At 51.4% G+C, this 18,701-nt stretch overlaps 9 protein-coding genes across 9 annotated transcripts; 5 read left to right on the top strand and 4 right to left on the bottom strand.

Annotated features, from left to right (window-relative positions):
• Positions 1–494: 494 nt before the first annotated feature.
• On the bottom strand, positions 495–3,683 carry IAR55_003294 (uncharacterized protein; the record flags this gene model as incomplete). Its single annotated transcript, XM_066946401.1, has 2 exons — positions 495–3,306; positions 3,379–3,683. The coding sequence occupies 2 exons, from the start codon at positions 3,681–3,683 to the stop codon at positions 495–497; spliced, it is 3,117 nt and encodes a 1,038-aa protein (XP_066802793.1).
• A 934-nt stretch (positions 3,684–4,617) lies between these two features.
• On the bottom strand, positions 4,618–6,640 carry IAR55_003293 (uncharacterized protein; the record flags this gene model as incomplete). Its single annotated transcript, XM_066946400.1, has 5 exons — positions 4,618–5,135; positions 5,188–5,385; positions 5,456–5,971; positions 6,033–6,368; positions 6,469–6,640. 5 exons carry the CDS (start codon positions 6,638–6,640, stop codon positions 4,618–4,620), a joined length of 1,740 nt encoding a protein of 579 aa, XP_066802792.1.
• Positions 6,641–6,910: 270 nt separating this feature from the next.
• Positions 6,911–7,820, top strand: IAR55_003292 (ribosomal protein S21; the record flags this gene model as incomplete). Its single annotated transcript, XM_066946399.1, has 2 exons — positions 6,911–7,462; positions 7,773–7,820. 2 exons carry the CDS (start codon positions 6,911–6,913, stop codon positions 7,818–7,820), a joined length of 600 nt encoding a protein of 199 aa, XP_066802791.1.
• Positions 7,821–8,214: 394 nt separating this feature from the next.
• Positions 8,215–10,099, bottom strand: IAR55_003291 (uncharacterized protein; the record flags this gene model as incomplete). Its single annotated transcript, XM_066946398.1, has 3 exons — positions 8,215–9,426; positions 9,479–9,610; positions 9,686–10,099. The coding sequence occupies 3 exons, from the start codon at positions 10,097–10,099 to the stop codon at positions 8,215–8,217; spliced, it is 1,758 nt and encodes a 585-aa protein (XP_066802790.1).
• Positions 10,100–10,484: 385 nt separating this feature from the next.
• Positions 10,485–11,402, top strand: IAR55_003290 (uncharacterized protein; the record flags this gene model as incomplete). Its single annotated transcript, XM_066946397.1, has 4 exons — positions 10,485–10,611; positions 10,698–10,768; positions 10,859–11,054; positions 11,155–11,402. 4 exons carry the CDS (start codon positions 10,485–10,487, stop codon positions 11,400–11,402), a joined length of 642 nt encoding a protein of 213 aa, XP_066802789.1.
• Positions 11,403–11,993: 591 nt separating this feature from the next.
• Positions 11,994–12,625, top strand: IAR55_003289 (uncharacterized protein; the record flags this gene model as incomplete). Its single annotated transcript, XM_066946396.1, has 3 exons — positions 11,994–12,227; positions 12,418–12,534; positions 12,605–12,625. 3 exons carry the CDS (start codon positions 11,994–11,996, stop codon positions 12,623–12,625), a joined length of 372 nt encoding a protein of 123 aa, XP_066802788.1.
• Positions 12,626–13,951: 1,326 nt separating this feature from the next.
• Positions 13,952–15,697, top strand: IAR55_003288 (uncharacterized protein; the record flags this gene model as incomplete). The annotated part of the gene is made up of 4 exons (XM_066946395.1): positions 13,952–14,366; positions 14,426–15,057; positions 15,210–15,477; positions 15,546–15,697. The coding sequence occupies 4 exons, from the start codon at positions 13,952–13,954 to the stop codon at positions 15,695–15,697; spliced, it is 1,467 nt and encodes a 488-aa protein (XP_066802787.1).
• A 269-nt stretch (positions 15,698–15,966) lies between these two features.
• Positions 15,967–17,055, bottom strand: IAR55_003287 (uncharacterized protein; the record flags this gene model as incomplete). Its single annotated transcript, XM_066946394.1, has 4 exons — positions 15,967–16,613; positions 16,702–16,716; positions 16,782–16,895; positions 16,974–17,055. 4 exons carry the CDS (start codon positions 17,053–17,055, stop codon positions 15,967–15,969), a joined length of 858 nt encoding a protein of 285 aa, XP_066802786.1.
• A 329-nt stretch (positions 17,056–17,384) lies between these two features.
• Positions 17,385–18,430, top strand: IAR55_003286 (uncharacterized protein; the record flags this gene model as incomplete). Its single annotated transcript, XM_066946393.1, has 3 exons — positions 17,385–17,582; positions 17,655–17,906; positions 17,975–18,430. The coding sequence occupies 3 exons, from the start codon at positions 17,385–17,387 to the stop codon at positions 18,428–18,430; spliced, it is 906 nt and encodes a 301-aa protein (XP_066802785.1).
• Between the last annotated feature and the right edge of the window lie 271 nt (positions 18,431–18,701).

The following is an 18,701-nucleotide window of genomic DNA, read 5'->3' as shown; positions in this document are numbered from 1 at the left end:
ATCGCCGACTGATATCGGACAGACTTTTGTGAGTTTAGGCAATCGCGTTGACAAGCCATTTTTCGTCGAAAGATCCCCTATAATAAGGCTCGTCTCGTCAAAGGCCTCCGCTTGTATGGCATGTCTCGGAGAATCATCACACAATCAACAATCACTCGCAACTCGCATTCAAACAGTTGAAAGCATCCAGACTCGAATCTACCACCATATGTTTGTTTTTGTAAAGAGCCGTTGAGGCGTGCATGTCTATCTTATTCTACTCTACGATCTAAAGAAGAAGGTAGAATTTTTTGGTGATTCTGTATAATCTATGTACATGCTGATATCTTGTGGTTGATGATGGTTTGAATGTGTGTGATTGTGGAATATAATGAATGTTGAATCCGATTGAATGCCAAAAAAATAAAGTGGGTATATATCCTCTCCTCCACAAGTCTTCCTACTCCTGTTCATACCGTGCTGTACCCCTGAGACTCCGACTCAGTCGTCGTCGCTTAGAACAGACCCTCAATATCTCCAGTCTCGGGGTTGAGGTCGATATCGTAGAAACCGGGTCGGGTGGTGAGACCTGGCATAGTGCTCATATCACCAACCAAGGGGTAGACGAAACTTGCACCAGCACTCAGCCTCACGTTGGTGATGGGTAATGTGAACCCGGTAGGGACACCCTTCTTGCTAGGATCGTCCGAGAGCGAAAGAGCAGTCTTGGCCATACAGATGGGCAGACCGCCGTAACCCTGCTTCTCATATCGTTCAATCTCCGCTTCAGCTTCGGCTGACAGTTTGATACCGTCCGCGCCGTACATCTCCTTGGCGATGATCTCTATCTTGTTGACAAGAGGTTGGTTGAGGTCGTAGAGGAACTTGAATTTGGACGGTTCCGCACAGGCGTCAATGACCGCTTTAGCAAGTTCGACAGCACCTTCTCCACCCTTGGCCCAGTGGTTGGCCGGCACGGCGTAGTCGGCTCCGACGCTGAGAGCGTATTTCTGGACGAGAGCCATCTCGGCTTCAGTGTCGTTACTGAACTGGTTGATGGCGACAACAACCTTCAAACCGAACTTCTTGGCGTTCTCGATGTGTTTACCCAAGTTCGCACAACCCTTCTCGAGCAAGTCGAGGTTCTCAGCAGTGTAGACCGCGTCGAGAGGTTTACCAGGGGTGACGGCGGGACCACCACCGTGCATCTTGAGAGCTCGGATGGTAGCGACAAGAACGACGGCGTTGGGTTGGAGACCTGAGACACGAGTCTTGATGTTACAGAACTTTTCCATACCGATATCGGCACCGAAACCAGCTTCAGTAATAACATAACCATTTCGGTTGACATCGTCACCTTGCTCGATACCAGCGAGCTTGAGCGCGATCCGGTCGGCAATGATGGAAGAGTTACCGTGGGCGATGTTGGCGAAGGGACCAGCGTGAACGAAGACAGGGGTACCTTCAAGGGTTTGCATGATGGTGGGCTTTATCGCGTCCTTCATAAGAACAGCCATCGCACCGGCACAACCAATGTCCTCAGCAGTGACGGGGTCGCCAGCCTTGCTTGAAGCGACAACCATTCGACCGAGACGAGCTCGCATGTCGGCGAGGTCCTTGCTGAGAGCCAGAACAGCCATACATTCGGAAGCAACGGCGATGTCGAAGGCGGTCTTCCTCTCAAGACCCTTCTCGGTGGGAGCCTGACCGACGGTGATCTGTCGAAGGTATCGGTCGTTGGTGTCGAGCACACGGTTCCAGGTCAAGGTGGAAGGGTCGATGTCAAGACGGGCAAACTTGGCAGCTTCCTCCTCGGTCAGATCGTTGGGGTTGGTCTTGTCGATGCCGAGCTTGTGCAATCGAGCAAGCATGGGTTTGGAGAAGGTCCTGACGCCCTTCTTAGGAGGACAGAGTCGGTTGAAGAGACCCTTGTCAGACTGAGTCGCCTCGTGGAATATCCTGGCGTCGATAGCAGCAGCGAGCAAGTTGTTGGCAGCGGTGACAGCGTGGATATCACCGGTCAAGTGAAGGTTGAACTCGGTCATAGGGATGACCTGGGAGTAACCTCCACCAGCGGCACCACCCTTTACACCGAAAGTGGGTCCTTGAGAAGGCTGTCGGACACAAGCGATAGCAGTCTTGTGAAGATGGGCACCAAGAGCTTGAGCGAGACCGATGGTGGTGGTGGATTTACCCTCACCGAGAGGTGTAGGGGTAATGCCGGCGACGACGATGTACTTGCCGTCCAGTCTGTCCTTGAGTCGCTCGAGGACGCTGAGCTCGATCTTGGCCTTGTATCGACCATAAGACTCGACCTCGTCCGGGTGAACACCGATCTCTTCGGCGATGAGAGCGACGGGCTTGGGAGTCTGAGCGACGGCAATCTCGATATCGGAGGGAACCTTCTCCAAGATCTCGAGAGGGAGGGGAACGAGCTGCTTGGCTCGTCGAACAGTCCATGCTCGCTTGGCAGCCTCGAAGGTGTTGTTCATGAGCATCGCGACGGTCATGGGACCCACACCACCGGGGACGGGGGTGACGAATGAGGCGACCTTTGAAGCGGATTCAAACTCGACATCACCGACCAATCGTTGACCGGACTTCTTGCTAGCATCAGGGATGTAGTTGGTACCAACGTCGATGACGACAGCACCGGGTTTGAGCCAATCACCCTTGACGAACTCGGCTTGACCGATAGCGGCCACGACGACATCGGCAGTAGCGACGATCTCCTTTAGGTTCTTGGTCCTCGAGTGACATTGGGTGACTGTCGCATCCTTCTTCCTGAGCAGAGCGCAAACGGGAGTACCGACGATATCTGATCGACCAAGGACGACGACGTTTGATCCACGAAGGTCGAAACCGGTAGATTCGATGAGCTTGATCGCTCCAGCTGGGGTACAAGGGGTAAAGTACGGTTCACCGATTCGACTGCTGAGAAGACCGATGTTCTCAGGATGAAATCCATCGACATCTTTGCTAACGTCGACCGAATCGACGACCTCCTTCTCCTCAGTCTTTCCAGCACCCTCGAGAGGGAGCTGAACGAGAACACCGGAGACCTTCTCGTCTTGGTTGGCCTTCTTGACGGCTTCGAGGAGTCGCTTGGTACCGGTACCGGCGGGGGCGCCAGACTCTTCATCGGAAGGGATCTGGATGTGCTCGACGGTCATGCCGCTCTCTTCGGCGGCCTTGAGCTTCATGCGGATATAAGTGGCTGAAGCGGGGTTCGAACCGAGTTGGAAGATGACGAGGTGAGGAGCGTGGAAGGTTGGGTTGGTGGACTGCAATTGAGCAATAGCCTCGGAGATGGAGGTTCGGATTTGCCTGGATTCAAGGCAGAAAAGAGTCAGTCACGTTGTTCGGTATGTATCATGATGAGTAGAGCACAAGACGTACTTGGCGATGGCAGTTCCATCGATGATCTTTGCCTTTCCAGCCTCACCCATCTCGACATCAGAAGACGACATCTTTGCTTTCTCTACTTGTGAGGAGACGGAAAAAGTCCTTTGGGGTACAACGGCGTGTAGGTTGAGGGCAGGGGGAGGTCTCGAGTATGCAGGGGAAGAAGAGGAAGATGAGATCGATCTGATAGCACCGGTGGTGGTGGTGGTCGGTAGCAGGAGTGATCTTGTGTTAAGAGGAGTTGGTATTCTTCCAAGAGATTGATGAAGATGACCTTTTGTTGGTCGAATGTTGCGCATGAGTGAATTGTCGATTTAACGGGAAAGTGAAAGGGGCAAACACACGAGGTGGTTGCTCTCTCTCTCTCTCTTATTCGGGAATGAGAACGGGGTCTAAGGGGTTTCTCGTGTGTGCGTTGTGCGTTATCTATGTACAGGGTGTCGTTTCTCTGTATCAGCTGGCGAAAGGGAGAGGAGAAAAAAGATGCCCCCAGTGATTGTGAAAAATTGGAAAAAACACGTTTGGTGAAGAACGGTCAATGCCGCTGCGAGGATTGGAAAACACTGCAGGCTTGTTTTCCAAGATTCATTTGTACCACATTGTTTTCCAAGAACAAAGAAAAGTCACATTCGGCAGAGGGGGACAAAACTACACCACTACTACTGCTACTACTACTCGCACGCTTGCTCCAATAGCGCTTCCGCCTTGCTGGATTATGATGAGATGGTGAGAGACTGCCTTCACATACCGCGGAGAAGGAATCCGTCGAATCCGATCGTCCGTGGCATGAGAAGAAAAAGTTTCGGCCTTGGAAAACAAGAAGACAAGTGTGGAGGTCAGAAATCCTTTGATTGTGGCTCCTCAGTCTCATGTGGCGCTTCAGCTTGTGACGATGATATCCACCGTCGTGGTGAAGGCTTATTATCGCCTTGACACATGTTCACGGGTTATTGTTGTAGCGCAATCTGGAAAGCCATGCATATCCGAATGGTCCAACCCTCGGCAGAGATCTAGGAATGGATCGGAGTGCGGAGCGGTTTCACGATCACTCGGAAGACACCCTCGGATTGTTTAGGGCGAGTGGCTTCTTGCGAGCGTCTCCTCCAAGCAATGATTGTAATGGGGGCACAGCAGAACATAGGAGCAAATGAGAGCTGCGACTACAACGTCGATGCTCTACATCGCAGATTCCGACGATACACGCTTTGTATACATACCTATGCCTTCTACCTTCTACAACGACTCCAAACCGTCTTTCTCGTCGACTACCTCTGACTCCGTCAGCTGAGGCTGACTGTTGATCCCCGCCTGCTTCGGCACCTCAACCCAGCCCCACATCCGTGTTAGACCACCGTGCATCAATCCGAAGAACACGGCCATGACCGTCGAGCTCATGATGATCACGTTGTAAGGCATCGAGAAGTCGGGTGTTGGCACATCCAACAGAATTCTGTCAGTGTATATCCTCCTTCGTCCAGAATTTGCTGCATCGCTTCGGGACTGCTCCTTTGCTTCTGTTTGTTTTGGTTCGGACTGCACTGCCACATCCAGGAGTGTGAGAACACCCGAAGGAATCTCCACGCCCCTCTCAGCATCGGGTCGATGCTCGGTATATTTCAGAGTGAGCTTAGTGAAGGGGATGGTGAGGATTATTGTAGATCTCTGCGGTAAAGTGAGGGAAAGATGTAAAGTCGTGGTTGAAACCTTGGGCGGTGTCGAAGGGTGAAACTCGATATCGCTTAACAATTCGGCTGCGCGAACACGTCAGTCGACAAACGATACAATAACAAGTATGACACCTGCGCTTGTCCCCCTTGCCCTCTATCTGTACGTTGATCTCGCTCATCCAGCCCTTCACCCACCAGGGCCATATTTCGCTGTATAAGGCTTCCCGGGCATCCGCACCATTGTTCGTGATCTTGATCTGGAGTGTGCCGTCCGAGGCAAGCGGATTGATGATTGTTCGAGATATCGTGATGGGGGGTTTCGCGAAGATGCGAGCTGCCGAGAGAGCCGTGTTAGCGCAAAGCGACTGCCGAACGGAAGGGCGGAAGACAATGCGTTGACGTACGATATTTGAACTCGCTTTCAATCTCCCACGTCGCTCTGATATACTTTCCGCTCAGCGACGCGGTCTCAGCCAACAAATCCCACTCTATCACTTCCCTCAATTCCCCATCCACCCACTGCTCTTTCGATCTTCCAGTCGGTTCGAGTCGAAGATGTCCACCTCCGACTTGAGGCTTGATCACTCTGATCACAGAGCTTTCCGCTTCCGGGAACACCCTCGGTAGATGTCTCTTGAACAACTGTTCGGTCGAGAAGTCCCTTTTAGCCGTTCCACGTTCTGGCACAAGGTCTACAACACCTTCCCACCATCCTTTCCATCTACCTTGAGGCTGATCCGAAGAAGGCATGATCACTTCTATTCCTTCGGTCTTGAAACCCCACGAGAATATGATGCCCGGTTGAGCGAGGAGAGACGAGAGACCTGATAACCCTTTGGAGGGTAAGAGAGAGAGAAAAGGTGTAAGGTTCTCGGTGCAGAGATGGTGGTGTGGGTGTGCGAGGAGATAGTGCGTTAGGTCTATATGGATCTGTGAGCTGACCTGATTTTCCCCGCTCCAAGAGGGTTGCGGGCAGCTCACTAGCACGATCTCCTTTGACAGAAGGATAGATCTCTCCGAATGTCATCACGTTTTCGCCCGCATCATTTGGTCCCAGACCAGCACAGAACAAACCTCCGAGAGCATGAGTGACACTTTTCCACCTCTCGGAGCTACTCTTCCGTCCGTCCATATCATCTCTCAGCCATCCGCGCACCTCTCCGCCCCCTCCTCCCGACTCGTGATGTAATGGGCCAGATTCGGAAGACCGAGACTGGTCCCATCGACCAGCGACAAAGGAGATTGTGAGTTCGGATACGTTGTTCTGCTGTAAGGGCAGAAGCAGGGAAGGCGGTGTTAGGGAGTGATGTGATTGGGCTGTGAGACAGAGATCCGAGTGGAAGAGAGGAAGATGCAGTTGTGACTTTAGCTGTTCGTATCTTTGGGACGACGAAACTACAGGTAGCTGAGCACTCACGTATCTGGGATGACGGATTCGCAGCAGTGAAATACGTCGTGAACTCGAACAGTACCGAGAGCTTGCCATCTGGCAGAGGATGCAGCGTGAGCGACTCATGGAACGAGTCTGAAGAGATAGCCGCTGCATATATCGGAGTGAGCAGAAGTAGCTTCAACGAGCTGAGCAGCATCTTGTCGGGGCGAGGACGAGTGAGGTGTCGACATTAGTTGCGAAAGCTGAGGTTGAGATTGGAACACGTCGAAAAGACAATCACGAGCGGCAACCACGACTGAACATCCTCCACCGACCTGAATATCGGTGAATCCCATTTTGATCAATTTATCCCAACAAGTCGACGACCATTCATAGGTCATTCGGTCGACTTTGTTGAATCTCACTTTTTACTGCAACCTTCTCATCTGACCATAGCATACCCAACACACAGCTCGAGCAGCTCATCATGTTGATGCTGTTCCGATCTGCCCTGAGGGCAAGTACGACCTCTACAGTCGCCTCGACCTCTCGAGTGGTCCTTGCCGCTCCCTCCTTCGTCCCCTCTTCCTTGCGATACAACTCGACCCTTCCTCCTTCACCACCTACTTCATCATCTCTTTTCCCTTCCTCTTCCTCGACTCCGACCTCCACCTCGAATTCGAGCGGTAAGGAATCCGCTCTATCATCCTTACGATTCGAGATCCCCCCAGCGTCCTCCTCCTCTTCTTCCGGAAACGGGAGCCAGTCTTCATTGTCTTCTTCCGACCCCAACGCCGAATCATGGTGGATCGAAGCATCCGCTCGCAACTCGTTAGGATATCCGATGACGACCTATAGCGGACGATCGATCCTCGTCCCGAGAGGAGGAGAGTTCATCTCGGCTTATAAGCGATTGGGGGGTTTGTTGAGGAACAGTAATATGAAGAAGGAGTTGAGATTGGGTGAATTCTATGAGAAACCGAGTGTAAGAAGGAGGAGATTGTTGAGCGAGAGACATAGGAGGAGGTTCAAGGAGATGGTGAGTGATTTTTTTCAAGATCGAAAATTCAAGGCGTAGTCCCTGCGATCGGTCGGTCGTGTTATCCGTATTCGAGTGAGGGTCCAGGGGATAGTTCCCAGTCAGCAACGTGGGACCGCTCGCTGTCGGGAGAAACCTCCTCCACACTCGCGGTCGTGGAAAAGAATTATAATCGAAGGAGTGATCAGATACGTGAGATGAGGACGGGTCAACTAAAAGCGGCAGCAGGACGAAGGGGCAACCGGGACTGGACAAACTGCTTTCTGGTCGAGATCGAACTATCGCTAACTCCTTCCCTTTACTCCCGCAGGTCAGAACAAAGGTACAACAAGTCATCTCGATGCGAAGCAGAGGATGATCATCGTTCGGAAAGTTGTGTATCAGCCGCAAATCATGCATCGTCATCGTCCATCACCCATCCGGCCTATCTATCTGGAAATCCTTGCTTACCGCTACCCTGAGACCACTGTGACATGCGATGTTCAACGGAACTTGATCCACTTCTCAAGCCCACAGCTTACATCTCGAGACACAAAGTACAATCGCTGATCTGAACTCTGTAACGGTACTCGTATTGTGATACATCGGAGCTTTGCTCAACATGCAACAGGTAATTTGACAACACGACATCTAACAATCCTAGGTGATTTTGGTCTTTCGGACTGTCACATAATGCTTGGACATTTTCTGATACTTCTAGATTGGCGAACCCACCTTCCCCCCATAATCTTCTGTAATAGTCTCACCCACCACTACTCATCCCTCAGCTTGATTCTCTCCTCAACACCTTCTTCACCACTGCCCCCCTTCCTCTTTTCCGTCCGCCGTCTCTTATCAATCTCATAAGCTCTGAAAGTCTCTTCCGCATCTTCACTGATCCTCCACTCTGAGGTAGGCACACCCTGCTCTCCTAACGCTTTCATCCACAACGGCAAAGTCGGTTCCCAGAGCGGATGAACGTTCGTTGGATCCACAGGACATGCCCAGACGTTGCGATCTACCTCCCCATGGACTGACGGCGCTTCCGATCCTGTGTGCATCGACTCGGAAATATCGACGAAACCGAGGACATCGGGAAACTTCTCGCAAAACGATTTCAAAGCGGCGTTGTAATTGTTTGTCATTTGAACCCTGACCGGAAGGGTGCAGAGCGGGGGAGAGTGAATGAGAAGGTCTGTTATCGGGGTTTTCGTATTACCGGCAGAAGTCGGAGTGGAGGACACTGCTGTTGTCATGGAATGGGTTGATGTTTCGACGCTCGGATGAGATTCGACCGTTATCGAAACATCGGAAGATACCGAAGAGAGAGAGACGGGAGATGGTGGAACAGGTTCATCCGACACGGACAGTGTCGATAATCCCACCTCAATGTGATCGTCTGTCTCCGACATCTCCTTGCTTTGCGTGCCCTTCGCCGCCCATGGAGTTCTAGATCGGCCTTCTCCCGAAGTTCGATCCAAAGCTCTTTGAGCCTTCTCGTGGTCTTCCTCCAATCTATCCACGTATTTTTCCGGTATACGAGGTAGCATCTCATCCTCGATCAATGGCGGCAACGCCGCAGCTATCAACACTTTCGAAGGTGGGGGGCGCCGTCTCAGTGGTATGGACGATGAGGTGGTCGAGCTTTCATTCCGTCTTTGCTCAGCTCCTTCAGCCAATCGTTTTCCTACCGGTCCGTTGATTATCTCTCGCTCCAGCCAGGAAGTATAAGCGTCGACTACGACTTTGACAAAGAGCTCGGGACCGAGTGCGGGACCTTTGACAGACGTCTCTGTAGCCGTAGCAAGGACGTTCAGAGGTGTGGGCGAGTCATCGGTCGACTGTCGGTCATTCACCTCGTATGAGTCGCCTTCTTCTCCGTCATTATTGCTGTTGTATTTCTCACCAGGAAACATTGATGGTATTGAAGCCTCTGTAAGGGGCTTATTCGCCAACTGCCAAAGGTAGTTTATTTGCAAGTCGACCTGACTGAGCTGTCAACATCGTGTGGACGCTCAAAGACATCCGACAGCTCACATTTCCAAAGACGAGCAAAGCCCATCTCCCCGAAGACGGTACATAGGCATAGGGCGGAGGCGCAAGTAGATGATCGAGTATCGGTACAAGTTCTTTGGATACTTGCTTGATCGACTTCGGATTGTTTAGTCCCTAGTAAAAACAAGAACCACGGAGCATCTCATTAGCCTTGGACCTCGGACTTCTGACTACTCCAATCCGACATACCTTCGCTGAGGAACCCTTGAATGTCTTGATTTGTACACACTCATCACTCAGAAGTTTCATTGGTCCGACGAAGCTATCTCCGAATATATAGAGCGAAGGTGAGGAAGCAGGTCCACCCCCAATTCTACCGTGGCTCGTCCGTTGAGCATGTCCATTTGTAGAGGCTGATCTTTTTGAAGGATAGGAAGACGGTTTGTTGGAGAAGGATGACGAGCCATCGCTACTGGAGAGCGGTTGAGTAGGAAGGGACCATGGAGTTCGGGAGTGAGTCGATCGTGTGGGGGCAGACTTGTAGGCTCTTGAGCTGTTGCTCTCGCCATCGGGTGAGGATGAGGAAGATGCTGAAGGAGAAGAAAGTCCGGTGCGATTTCGAAGGTGAGGAGGGACATAAGCTCCCCTCGAGGCGGTCGACATGGCTTATCCGGTGGTTTGTCGGTCCTAGTCAGAAGGAAGTCGATGTGAAGCAAGAAGGAAGAAGGAAACAAGAAGTGAGTCCAGGGTGTCTTGTGGGGGGTGTCTTCGAAGCAAATATCGACAATGCCTTTACACGACCCAAGCTGGTGTTGTTCTGGGGTGGACGAACATTCTGCTTCCGTCCGAGATCATAAATGGGAGCACCGAATAGATAAATCGTCTGGGGAGTCGTGATAGCCGCCACGAACGGAAATTTCGGCAGGTCGTCATTGATCCTTGCTTCTTGAACTCTTGCTTTGATCGCATGTTGGTAGACGTTTGCCATTCTTATTATTCTATAACACAGCTTAGCTTTCCAGCATCGGCCCATCATCCCCACAACACAATGTCATCATCACCAGCACTTCGAGTCGCAGGCGCCACCGCCGCTGTTGCCGTCACGGGTTTCTTGGGATATGCGGTCTACTTTGATTATATGAGACGTAACTCTGCAGACTTCAGAAAGAGTCTCAGTGAGTCTTGATCTTTGCGTCATAATTCTCGGGTGTGGCGTCGGGATCTGTGCATGCTGACTCTTTTGTCTTTTGTGGTGATATAGAGAAGCAACACAAGAAGCTGGCTGCTGCTGCTGAATCTAGAGCCAAAGAGGAGAAGGAGCGTAACTCCAAGGTACGTACCGATACGTCAATGCAATCACTTGTCATCGCTTCATCACATCTCCGATTGACACGCAGGACTGATGATCTTGATCGTTGTCAGGCCCTCCGTCAAGCTCTCGCTGAGATCCAAGCTGAGGGCATCCCCGCGTCTCCCGAACAACAAGAGCTTTACTTCCAAGAACAGGTTGCCGAGGGCGAAAAGCTTGCGACGATGGGTTCCGAATACCACGTCAAGTCCGCCTCGCACTTCTATAGGGCTTTGAGAGTGTACCCTCAACCTCTCGAGTTGCTGGGCAGTGAGTTTGGTTTCCATTGCATCCATATCCATGATCCGATTGCATTCAAGATGAGCGAATTTGTCTGTGTCTTCTGCTAAGTCTTGCTGTTTGCCTTCAGTCTACCAAAAAGTCGTTCCTCCTCCCGTCTGGAACCTCCTTATCGAAATCACATCCCTTTCCTCCTCCGAGCTGTCCGGTGCGGGCGCTCGCTCTAGTGCCGGTGCGATCCCCGCACAGCCCCAAGCCAGTGTTGCCGACATTGACGATGCCAGTCCTGTCGGTGGAGATGCTGCCAGCCCCAACGGTGCTAGTCAAGGCAGCGGTGCAGAATGGGAGAAGCTCAGTCAGGAATCGAGGGAGGCGTAGGTCGAGAGAATCCACGCAAGGCAGCAGGGAAATGGTCGGAGCGTCCGGGGCAGTCGGAGAGGACACTATAATGAGGAGGAGCGGAAGTTGGGTCAACGTGGCGGGAAAACGCATCGGTGTCATGTGTGCCAGATAGCATGATCAGTCGCATGGTGTTGACGGAAGTGAATAGCGTAGCAACAGCAGTAGTCTCAATCACAGCTCATGTATCATCTTCTTTCTTCGTTTTCTATTCTTTACTTGGAGTAAGTTGTGCTACAACGTGAATGCTACGGAGTGTGGTCTCTTCTCCGTTGAAGCGGTTGCTCGGGACTTGGCGCTACCGGTGTTCGCTCTTGGTTTGTTGTCGTGCGACAATTGCGTCCTCCCAACTTCTGAATGAGTCAAATACTCTAACCTGTGGATAGCTCATCGGCATTGAATTGAAGGACAACCATCTCGAGGCCAGACGCCGAATCTCACTTCAGACACATCAACGCCAAATCCGTCAGATTCATCCAATCTCGCTCTTCTGAATCGCACTTCGCAAATCCTGCCTCGACATACCTCCAAATCCACCCACTCCCACTGATCCTATCTTCGCCTCCCGAAATGGGGAACTGCTTTTCAGACCCCTCCAAACCACCAGGCAAAGGCCAAGTCCTCGGATCTGGCCCTCCTTCCTCACAACAACAACAACAACAACAACAATTAGCTCGTCCTATAGCAGGATCAGGGACGACGAGATACGCGGCACCTCCGCGGACGTTGAGCGATAGCCCGATAACCAGTGATGGGGATCCGAGAGAGAGGGCGTTGAAGGCGGCGGAAGAGAGGGCGAAGGCGGTGAGTCTCTGTGTTTGTGTTTGTGTTTGTGTGTACAGAGTGTCAATTCGATCTTCACTCTCATCACTGGCTTGGGTGCACAACAGTCGCCCGATCATAGGTATAATCGGTCTCGACACTCGCCTGGGGCGAGACTGCAATTGACATAGAATGTCCGAGCTGACCAAAGCCACTTCACTCGTCATCCCAGGCGCAAGGAAAGGGTATCAACTCTTCCAATCCGAAAGCCGGCCAATTGAGCTCGAAACTCGCTTCTGAGCGGAAAAACCTGAATTCACCTACCAACGCTCAAGAAGACAGATTGATGGTGAGTGCATTACTTATGCGCACCGGAATTTCGCAGAACCGAGGTTGGTCCTGATCATCTACCCTCACAGGATCGAGGACAATGGAACTAGACCGCGCAGACACTTTGGCCTGGAAGGAAGGCTGAGCCCGTAGCATTGCTTGTGAGGGAAGTGTGATATGGTGTAATGCAACCGTTGTATATGAACCGTGGCTCAAGCCAGATCATACCCCTCATTCTTGGTCTCTAGTGTGGTGTCGATAATGGTTTTCATCATCGCTTCGGCCGACTGCTCTTGTCAGGAGGGTGTTGTCACAAAGGCCAGTATTCCCCCAATCAGACAACACAGTCTGTCAATCAACCTTATTGTCAACCTGCCATAAGACATCCCCTTGCCTTTTCTACCATTCCAACATGTCCGATCGGGATTCGTTCGGGGTCAACATCAAAGGAAAGAAGCTCCTGCCTATCTATCCTATCCATCTTGATCGAACTCAAAGGCGGGGTCTTCGGCGACCTCTGCGCCCCAGATCATGACCGCCACCTCGTTTCATGTAGATAAGCACCTGAATCCGACTCGTTGGGAGAAAGGAACACGATAAGACTTTCTACTCTTATCTTCGATTGGTCGGTCAGAGTATGGTATATATACGTGATGCGGGACGATGACACCCCGCTTTGGCGTCTTCTTTATCTAGTGCAACATTGCTTCGTACTACTCCATCTCTTTCTTCACTTTTACTCATACTCTGCCTCACTGGTCAGCTCTTCCATATCCTGTAAATCCTTGTGAGTGGTGTTAGTTCCTCACCCCCGCTCTTGGTCTCTTTGCACCATATGTCGGTCTTCACCTCGTCCGTCGGTGAACATGTCGGTGCAACGAATAATGCAACCGTTGCGATGCCCTCCACCTTTGCGGCGTTCCTACCCTCTCTCCCTCCTCCCCGACTTCTATATCTGGTCTTGTTCTCCCTTGTTGGAATGTGATCGGACCCCCGCAGATTCGGTCCTTGCCGCATCCAAAAACAGTGGGACCCTAAATTCCGAATTGGAAGGAATCGACTCGCTCTCATTCGGCCCGATCATTCCATTCTAGATCTTCTGATTCGATCACTTGGTTTTCTCCTCTTTCACCCTTGTCTAGCTCTCCCTCTTGTCTGGTTTTTGCTGCTGCTTTCTTTGGGTCCCCGCTCCATCTCTATCCATCAGCAGTCCAGCTGACACTGCGTGCTCCCCTTGAATCTCCCTCCTCCCTTGCCCGATCCTCATTCTCGTTGGCCGAATCATCGCTGCCCTACCAATCAACTTTCTTTTCCGCTCGGCTCACTCTCGTTCGCATAACATGGCCCTTACCACTTGTCCTCGCATCCTCACACGATCCACCGTACTACGACAAAACACCGCTCAACTTCGTTCAACCCGTTCAATCAGTTCCACCATGTCCAGCCGCAAACCCGCTCTCTCATTGTCCACCATCAACCCGTCCATCATCAACGTCCATTATGCCGTTCGAGGAGAACTCGCCCTGAAAGCCGATCAATACGTTCAGGCCCTCAACGAGAAGACGGAAAAGTCCAAACAACTGCCTTTCGAACACGTCGTCACTGCCAATATCGGTAACCCACAACAAAAGGGGTTGAACCAGGTCCCATTGACCTACTGGAGACAGATCATCTCGTTGTTGGAGTATCCGGATTTGATGAACGAGCATTTGGAATTGGCCAAGAAGATCTATCCAGAGGACACGATCAAGAGGGCCAAGGCGCTGCATGCGGAGATTGGAAGCGTCGGTGCTTATACTCATTCCAAAGGTGTCCTCGGCATCAGGAAGAGGGTAGCAAAGTTCATCGCGGGTGAGTTGATCAAGGTCAAAGCCTGTTATGAGATCATACTCATTGCCTGTCATAATCAGAGAGAGACGGCTACCCTGCGGATCCCGAATCCATCTTCCTCACTGCCGGTGCTTCCGCCGGTGTCTCGTCGATCATGGCTATCTCCCTTCAGAAAGGTGATGGCTGTTTGATCCCTATCCCGCAATATCCTCTCTACACCGCCACGCTCGCCTATCTCGATGCCACTCCTCTTCCTTACTATCTTTCCGAATCGAACGACTGGTCGATGGATCACGAAACACTTTTGAAAGCAGTCAGTGAGGCGAAATCTTCCGGAACTTCCGTCAAAGCTTTGGTCATCATCAACCCTGGAAACCCTACCGGTGCTTGTCTCTCGAAAGAGGCGATGGAAGCCGTCGTCACACTCTGTTACGAAGAAAGTATCGTCCTTCTTGCAGATGAGGTCTATCAGACCAACATCTTCGACCCGGAACATCGACCGTTCATCTCGTTTAAGAAGATCCTCAAGGGTATGAAGAAGGAAATTGCCGATACCGTCGAGTTGGTCTCGTTCCATTCCATCTCGAAGGGCGTGAGTGGTGAATGTGGAAGGAGAGGAGGTTATTTCGAATGTGTCAATATCTCGGAAGAGGTGATGGAGCAGATCTATAAGATGGCCAGTGTGTCATTGTGTCCTCCCGTTTCCGGTCAGGTAAGCGGAGTCGAATACCTGTGTTCGATCCTTACTTCTCTATTCCGTGGAGAAGTTGTTCTCAGATCGCCCACATTCGCTATGCGGCAACATCTATCCCACACGTAAACCTATCGCTGTATGCTAATTCGTACCACCCCGCGCACCCGCAGATCGGTGTCGACCTCATGGTCTCCCCACCCAAGAAGGACGACGAATCTTACCCTCTCTGGCTCAAAGAGACATCTTTGATCCAAGAGAACCTCAAATCACGATCGTACCTTATGGCGGAACATTTTAACAAGATGGAGGGTGTGTCTTGTAACCCTGCCGAGGGTGCTATGTATCTCTTCCCTAGGATCGATATGCCCCAGAAGGCTATTGAGGAGGCTAAGAAGAGAGGGAAGGAGGCGGATGTGATGTACGCGTTGGACCTGTTGGGTGAATATGTTCATCTCTTGAGACATGCGAAAGAATGATGAGCTGACAGATCTTGTTTGATTCCGTAGACGCCACTGGTATCTGTGCTGTCGCTGGAAGTGGATTCGGTCAAGAGCCAGGCACCTATCATCTTCGAGTGACCGCTCTCTGTCCCGAGACCGCAGAATTTGTTGGCAGGTTCGAGAAATTCCATACGGATTTCATGACCAAGTACGCTTAGATATCGGCTTGATGGATGAGGCCAGGAGCGCTGTCGGGGTACGATGTGCTTGGCTTGGATCAGATGTTTTTGCTCATGCTCGAGGAGGGCGTTGTAGATTATGTGTGAGAAGAACGTTGGATACCACTTTGGAGGATGTCTCGGTCATGACTATTTATCGGAGATTGATACATGCATTGTTATGACTTGAAGGTGTATTTGTATCGGTTGCAAACCGTGATGGGTTTCAGTGTTACTTGGGCGTTCTCTGTTCGATCTTCCTTCGATTATCACTTCCCACCCCTTCGTCGAGGTTGTAACCCTCCTCCTTCACCCGTCGCCACACCTTGTACCTTATTACTTTCCCCTTTCCTCTCACCCGCAGCCGCATCCGCCCCGATCCCTGTGGTTCCTCCCTGCGTCTGAGCTATCCGTCTCTTCGTATCCTCCTCTGCCAATCTCCTCAGTTCTTCTCTCGATGCGTTCTCCGCAGGATTTATAGTTTCTCTAGGATGAGCGATACCTCCTGTCGTAGGCGTCGGTATAGCGTATGCGTCACTGGTCGAGCTTGACGTCGAGCTTGTACTCGACGGGATCTGTTCGGAATTCAAAGCGTTGACATGTTGTATTCCCGAAGATGACTGTGATTGTAGTATTGGTTGAGGTTGAGGAGGATGAGTGAATCGTTCCATCTGCGCTTTCCTCTCTGAGCTAGTCGACGGTCCAGAAATACGACCGATCCCGATGCCATTGCCTTTGTCGCCACCAGGCAGACTAGGAGGTTCTGATCCATCGGGTAGAAGATACCCTTGTCTTATCCTCTCTTCTCTCTCTCGGGCCTCGATCGCGGCTATCATGGGTCGAAGCGATGATTGACGGTTGAAATCGGTTTGCAGCTCAGTCAGTGAAGGTGGGGTTGGTCGAGTGTGTGAGAGCCCTGGATACAATGACAGACGTATCGTGTCAGCTCTATCGGACTAGGCCAAGTCACCGGAGGACAGAAAATGTAGATACGGATGACTCACATGCTCGCCATTGCACTGTGATATCAGAAGATGATTTCAGCCTGTGTCATTCGATACGTCAGGCAGGTGTACCGACCGACCTGGGGGTCTCAGTTCCTGCCTAGTGTATTCTGAAAGATCTCGATTCTTCCGATACTCTACGAACCGCTTCATTCGACCTCCTGCAGGATTAGGTATTTCGAAGTATCTATTTCCTGTATGGTCATTCACCAAACAGATGATCAGCTCCTTCCCTGCTGGTATCATCATGGCCGAGGGGCCACCGGACATACCCTGCAAGTCATGACCGACCAAGCCGTCGGGTCTTCTCCCGAATGGTAGTAACCTCCTGACTGCTGTCAATATCGAGCTCATTGCGGCGTGTTATCTTGTATACAAGAAGAACTGAAACGATTCTCTCGAGGAAGGAGATGATGACAAGTGGAGGGGTTGAAATGCTCGATCGGTCCTTTTGAGATAAGTCTGCTACCGCGTTGCGAAAGAGAAAGAAAGATTGCCACGTCATTCTCAATTCAACTGCGAATGAAGCACGACGCGGTGGTGGTGGTCATAGCTCGTCACGGTGTAGACCTTTTGGTTTCCATCCCTCAACCTCCATCAACACCCATCATCACCATCATCATGTTCTCTGGACATTCCCTCGACTAGGATCCGCCAAACTAGTCCTCTGTCCATCTGTCACGATGGCACCTCAGAAACGTGCTCCGAACGGGGTCACCATCACCACATCAACCCCCACTTCCACAGCCGCAAGTGCGGGAGGAGATACCACATCGTCCTTGTCCTCGTCAACACTTGCGAACGATCCTCTACCGGGTGTGATTGTGAACAATGCGAATCTTGTAGAGATCAAATCTGCTCTAGACGATATCGTCAAGAAGGTAAGCTAGCCGGACTGTATTGGGTTTTGTGCGAAAAAACACAGCTGACAGCTTTCACCTTTGTGATTCTAGTACCTCGTCGACCAATCCTTCACCCCATCCCTAGTCCACCCGACCGTGCATCTCGGACTCGGGTATTCGTCTGTCATCCTCGCGCTTGCCTCGGTACTCTATTCATTACGAGTGGACTTTGAAGAGTCCAAACCCGTCCTGGCCGTTGCAGTGATAGGCTACAGTGTGCTTCAATCCGCATTGTGGGCGTGGAAGAAATGGGTCGAGAAGGGTGAGGTGTTCAGAGGGAAACGAAGACGCATGGTGAAAAGGGTGAGCTTGATGCTGCACCAGAGTGTTCACGCAAGTAAGAGCTGACGAAAGGTATCGTGGACCCATAGATTGAAACGGATCACGTCCAGATAATCTCCTCGACAACGCTCAAACCACCACCTCCACCCGCTGTGACCTTTTCACCGCATACACGTCCTTCATCGCCTACATCAGCACCTTCCTCCCCCTCCACCATCTCACCAGCGACTCTGTCCCCATCAACAAGCAGTACTCAGATCACTCGACAGCTGTCCAACCCTGCCTCTGCTTCATCGTCGTCGTTATCATCTGGTAGTGGTACCACTTCAGGTCCGACCTACCTTGTTCATCTGAACTTGTCCACTACATCAAATAATGGAAAGAGCCTTATCCATAAATCCAGAGTTGTGGTAGGACGAGGTGTGGGCGAATTTGTCGACGAAGAGGGCGGAGTGGAAGAGGGTGAAGTGGTCAGATGGTTGGGAGGTCTGCTGTCCGAAGCAGGGTTGGTAGTCGCAGAGGACGAGGGTACAAAGGAGGAGTGAAACGAGCTCGTCGAGCTCGTCTTTCGGTGTCTCGTGTTCAGTTAATATATACGCATTTCCCTGTATTAATGATGGTGTATGGCGAGTGGCCCAAGGATGTCAATCTGTCCATGTTGCATGTTTATTCTCGGGCTTCCTCTGTGTTGAATGAGTGGATATTGAATTTGTGCTTCGCTCGGAAACAAAAGCAGTGACCTGAAACGACATGTTTTCGCTGCAACAACAATTCAACTCGACGTTCGACATCAATCAGTTTCGAATCTCCATCAAA

Source organism: Kwoniella newhampshirensis, chromosome 6 (assembly GCF_039105145.1).
Source record: "Kwoniella newhampshirensis strain CBS 13917 chromosome 6, whole genome shotgun sequence".
NCBI lineage: Eukaryota > Fungi > Basidiomycota > Tremellomycetes > Tremellales > Cryptococcaceae > Kwoniella > Kwoniella newhampshirensis.
The sequence above is the reverse complement of the archived record's forward strand: the minus strand, read 5'-3'. Positions and strand labels throughout refer to the sequence as shown.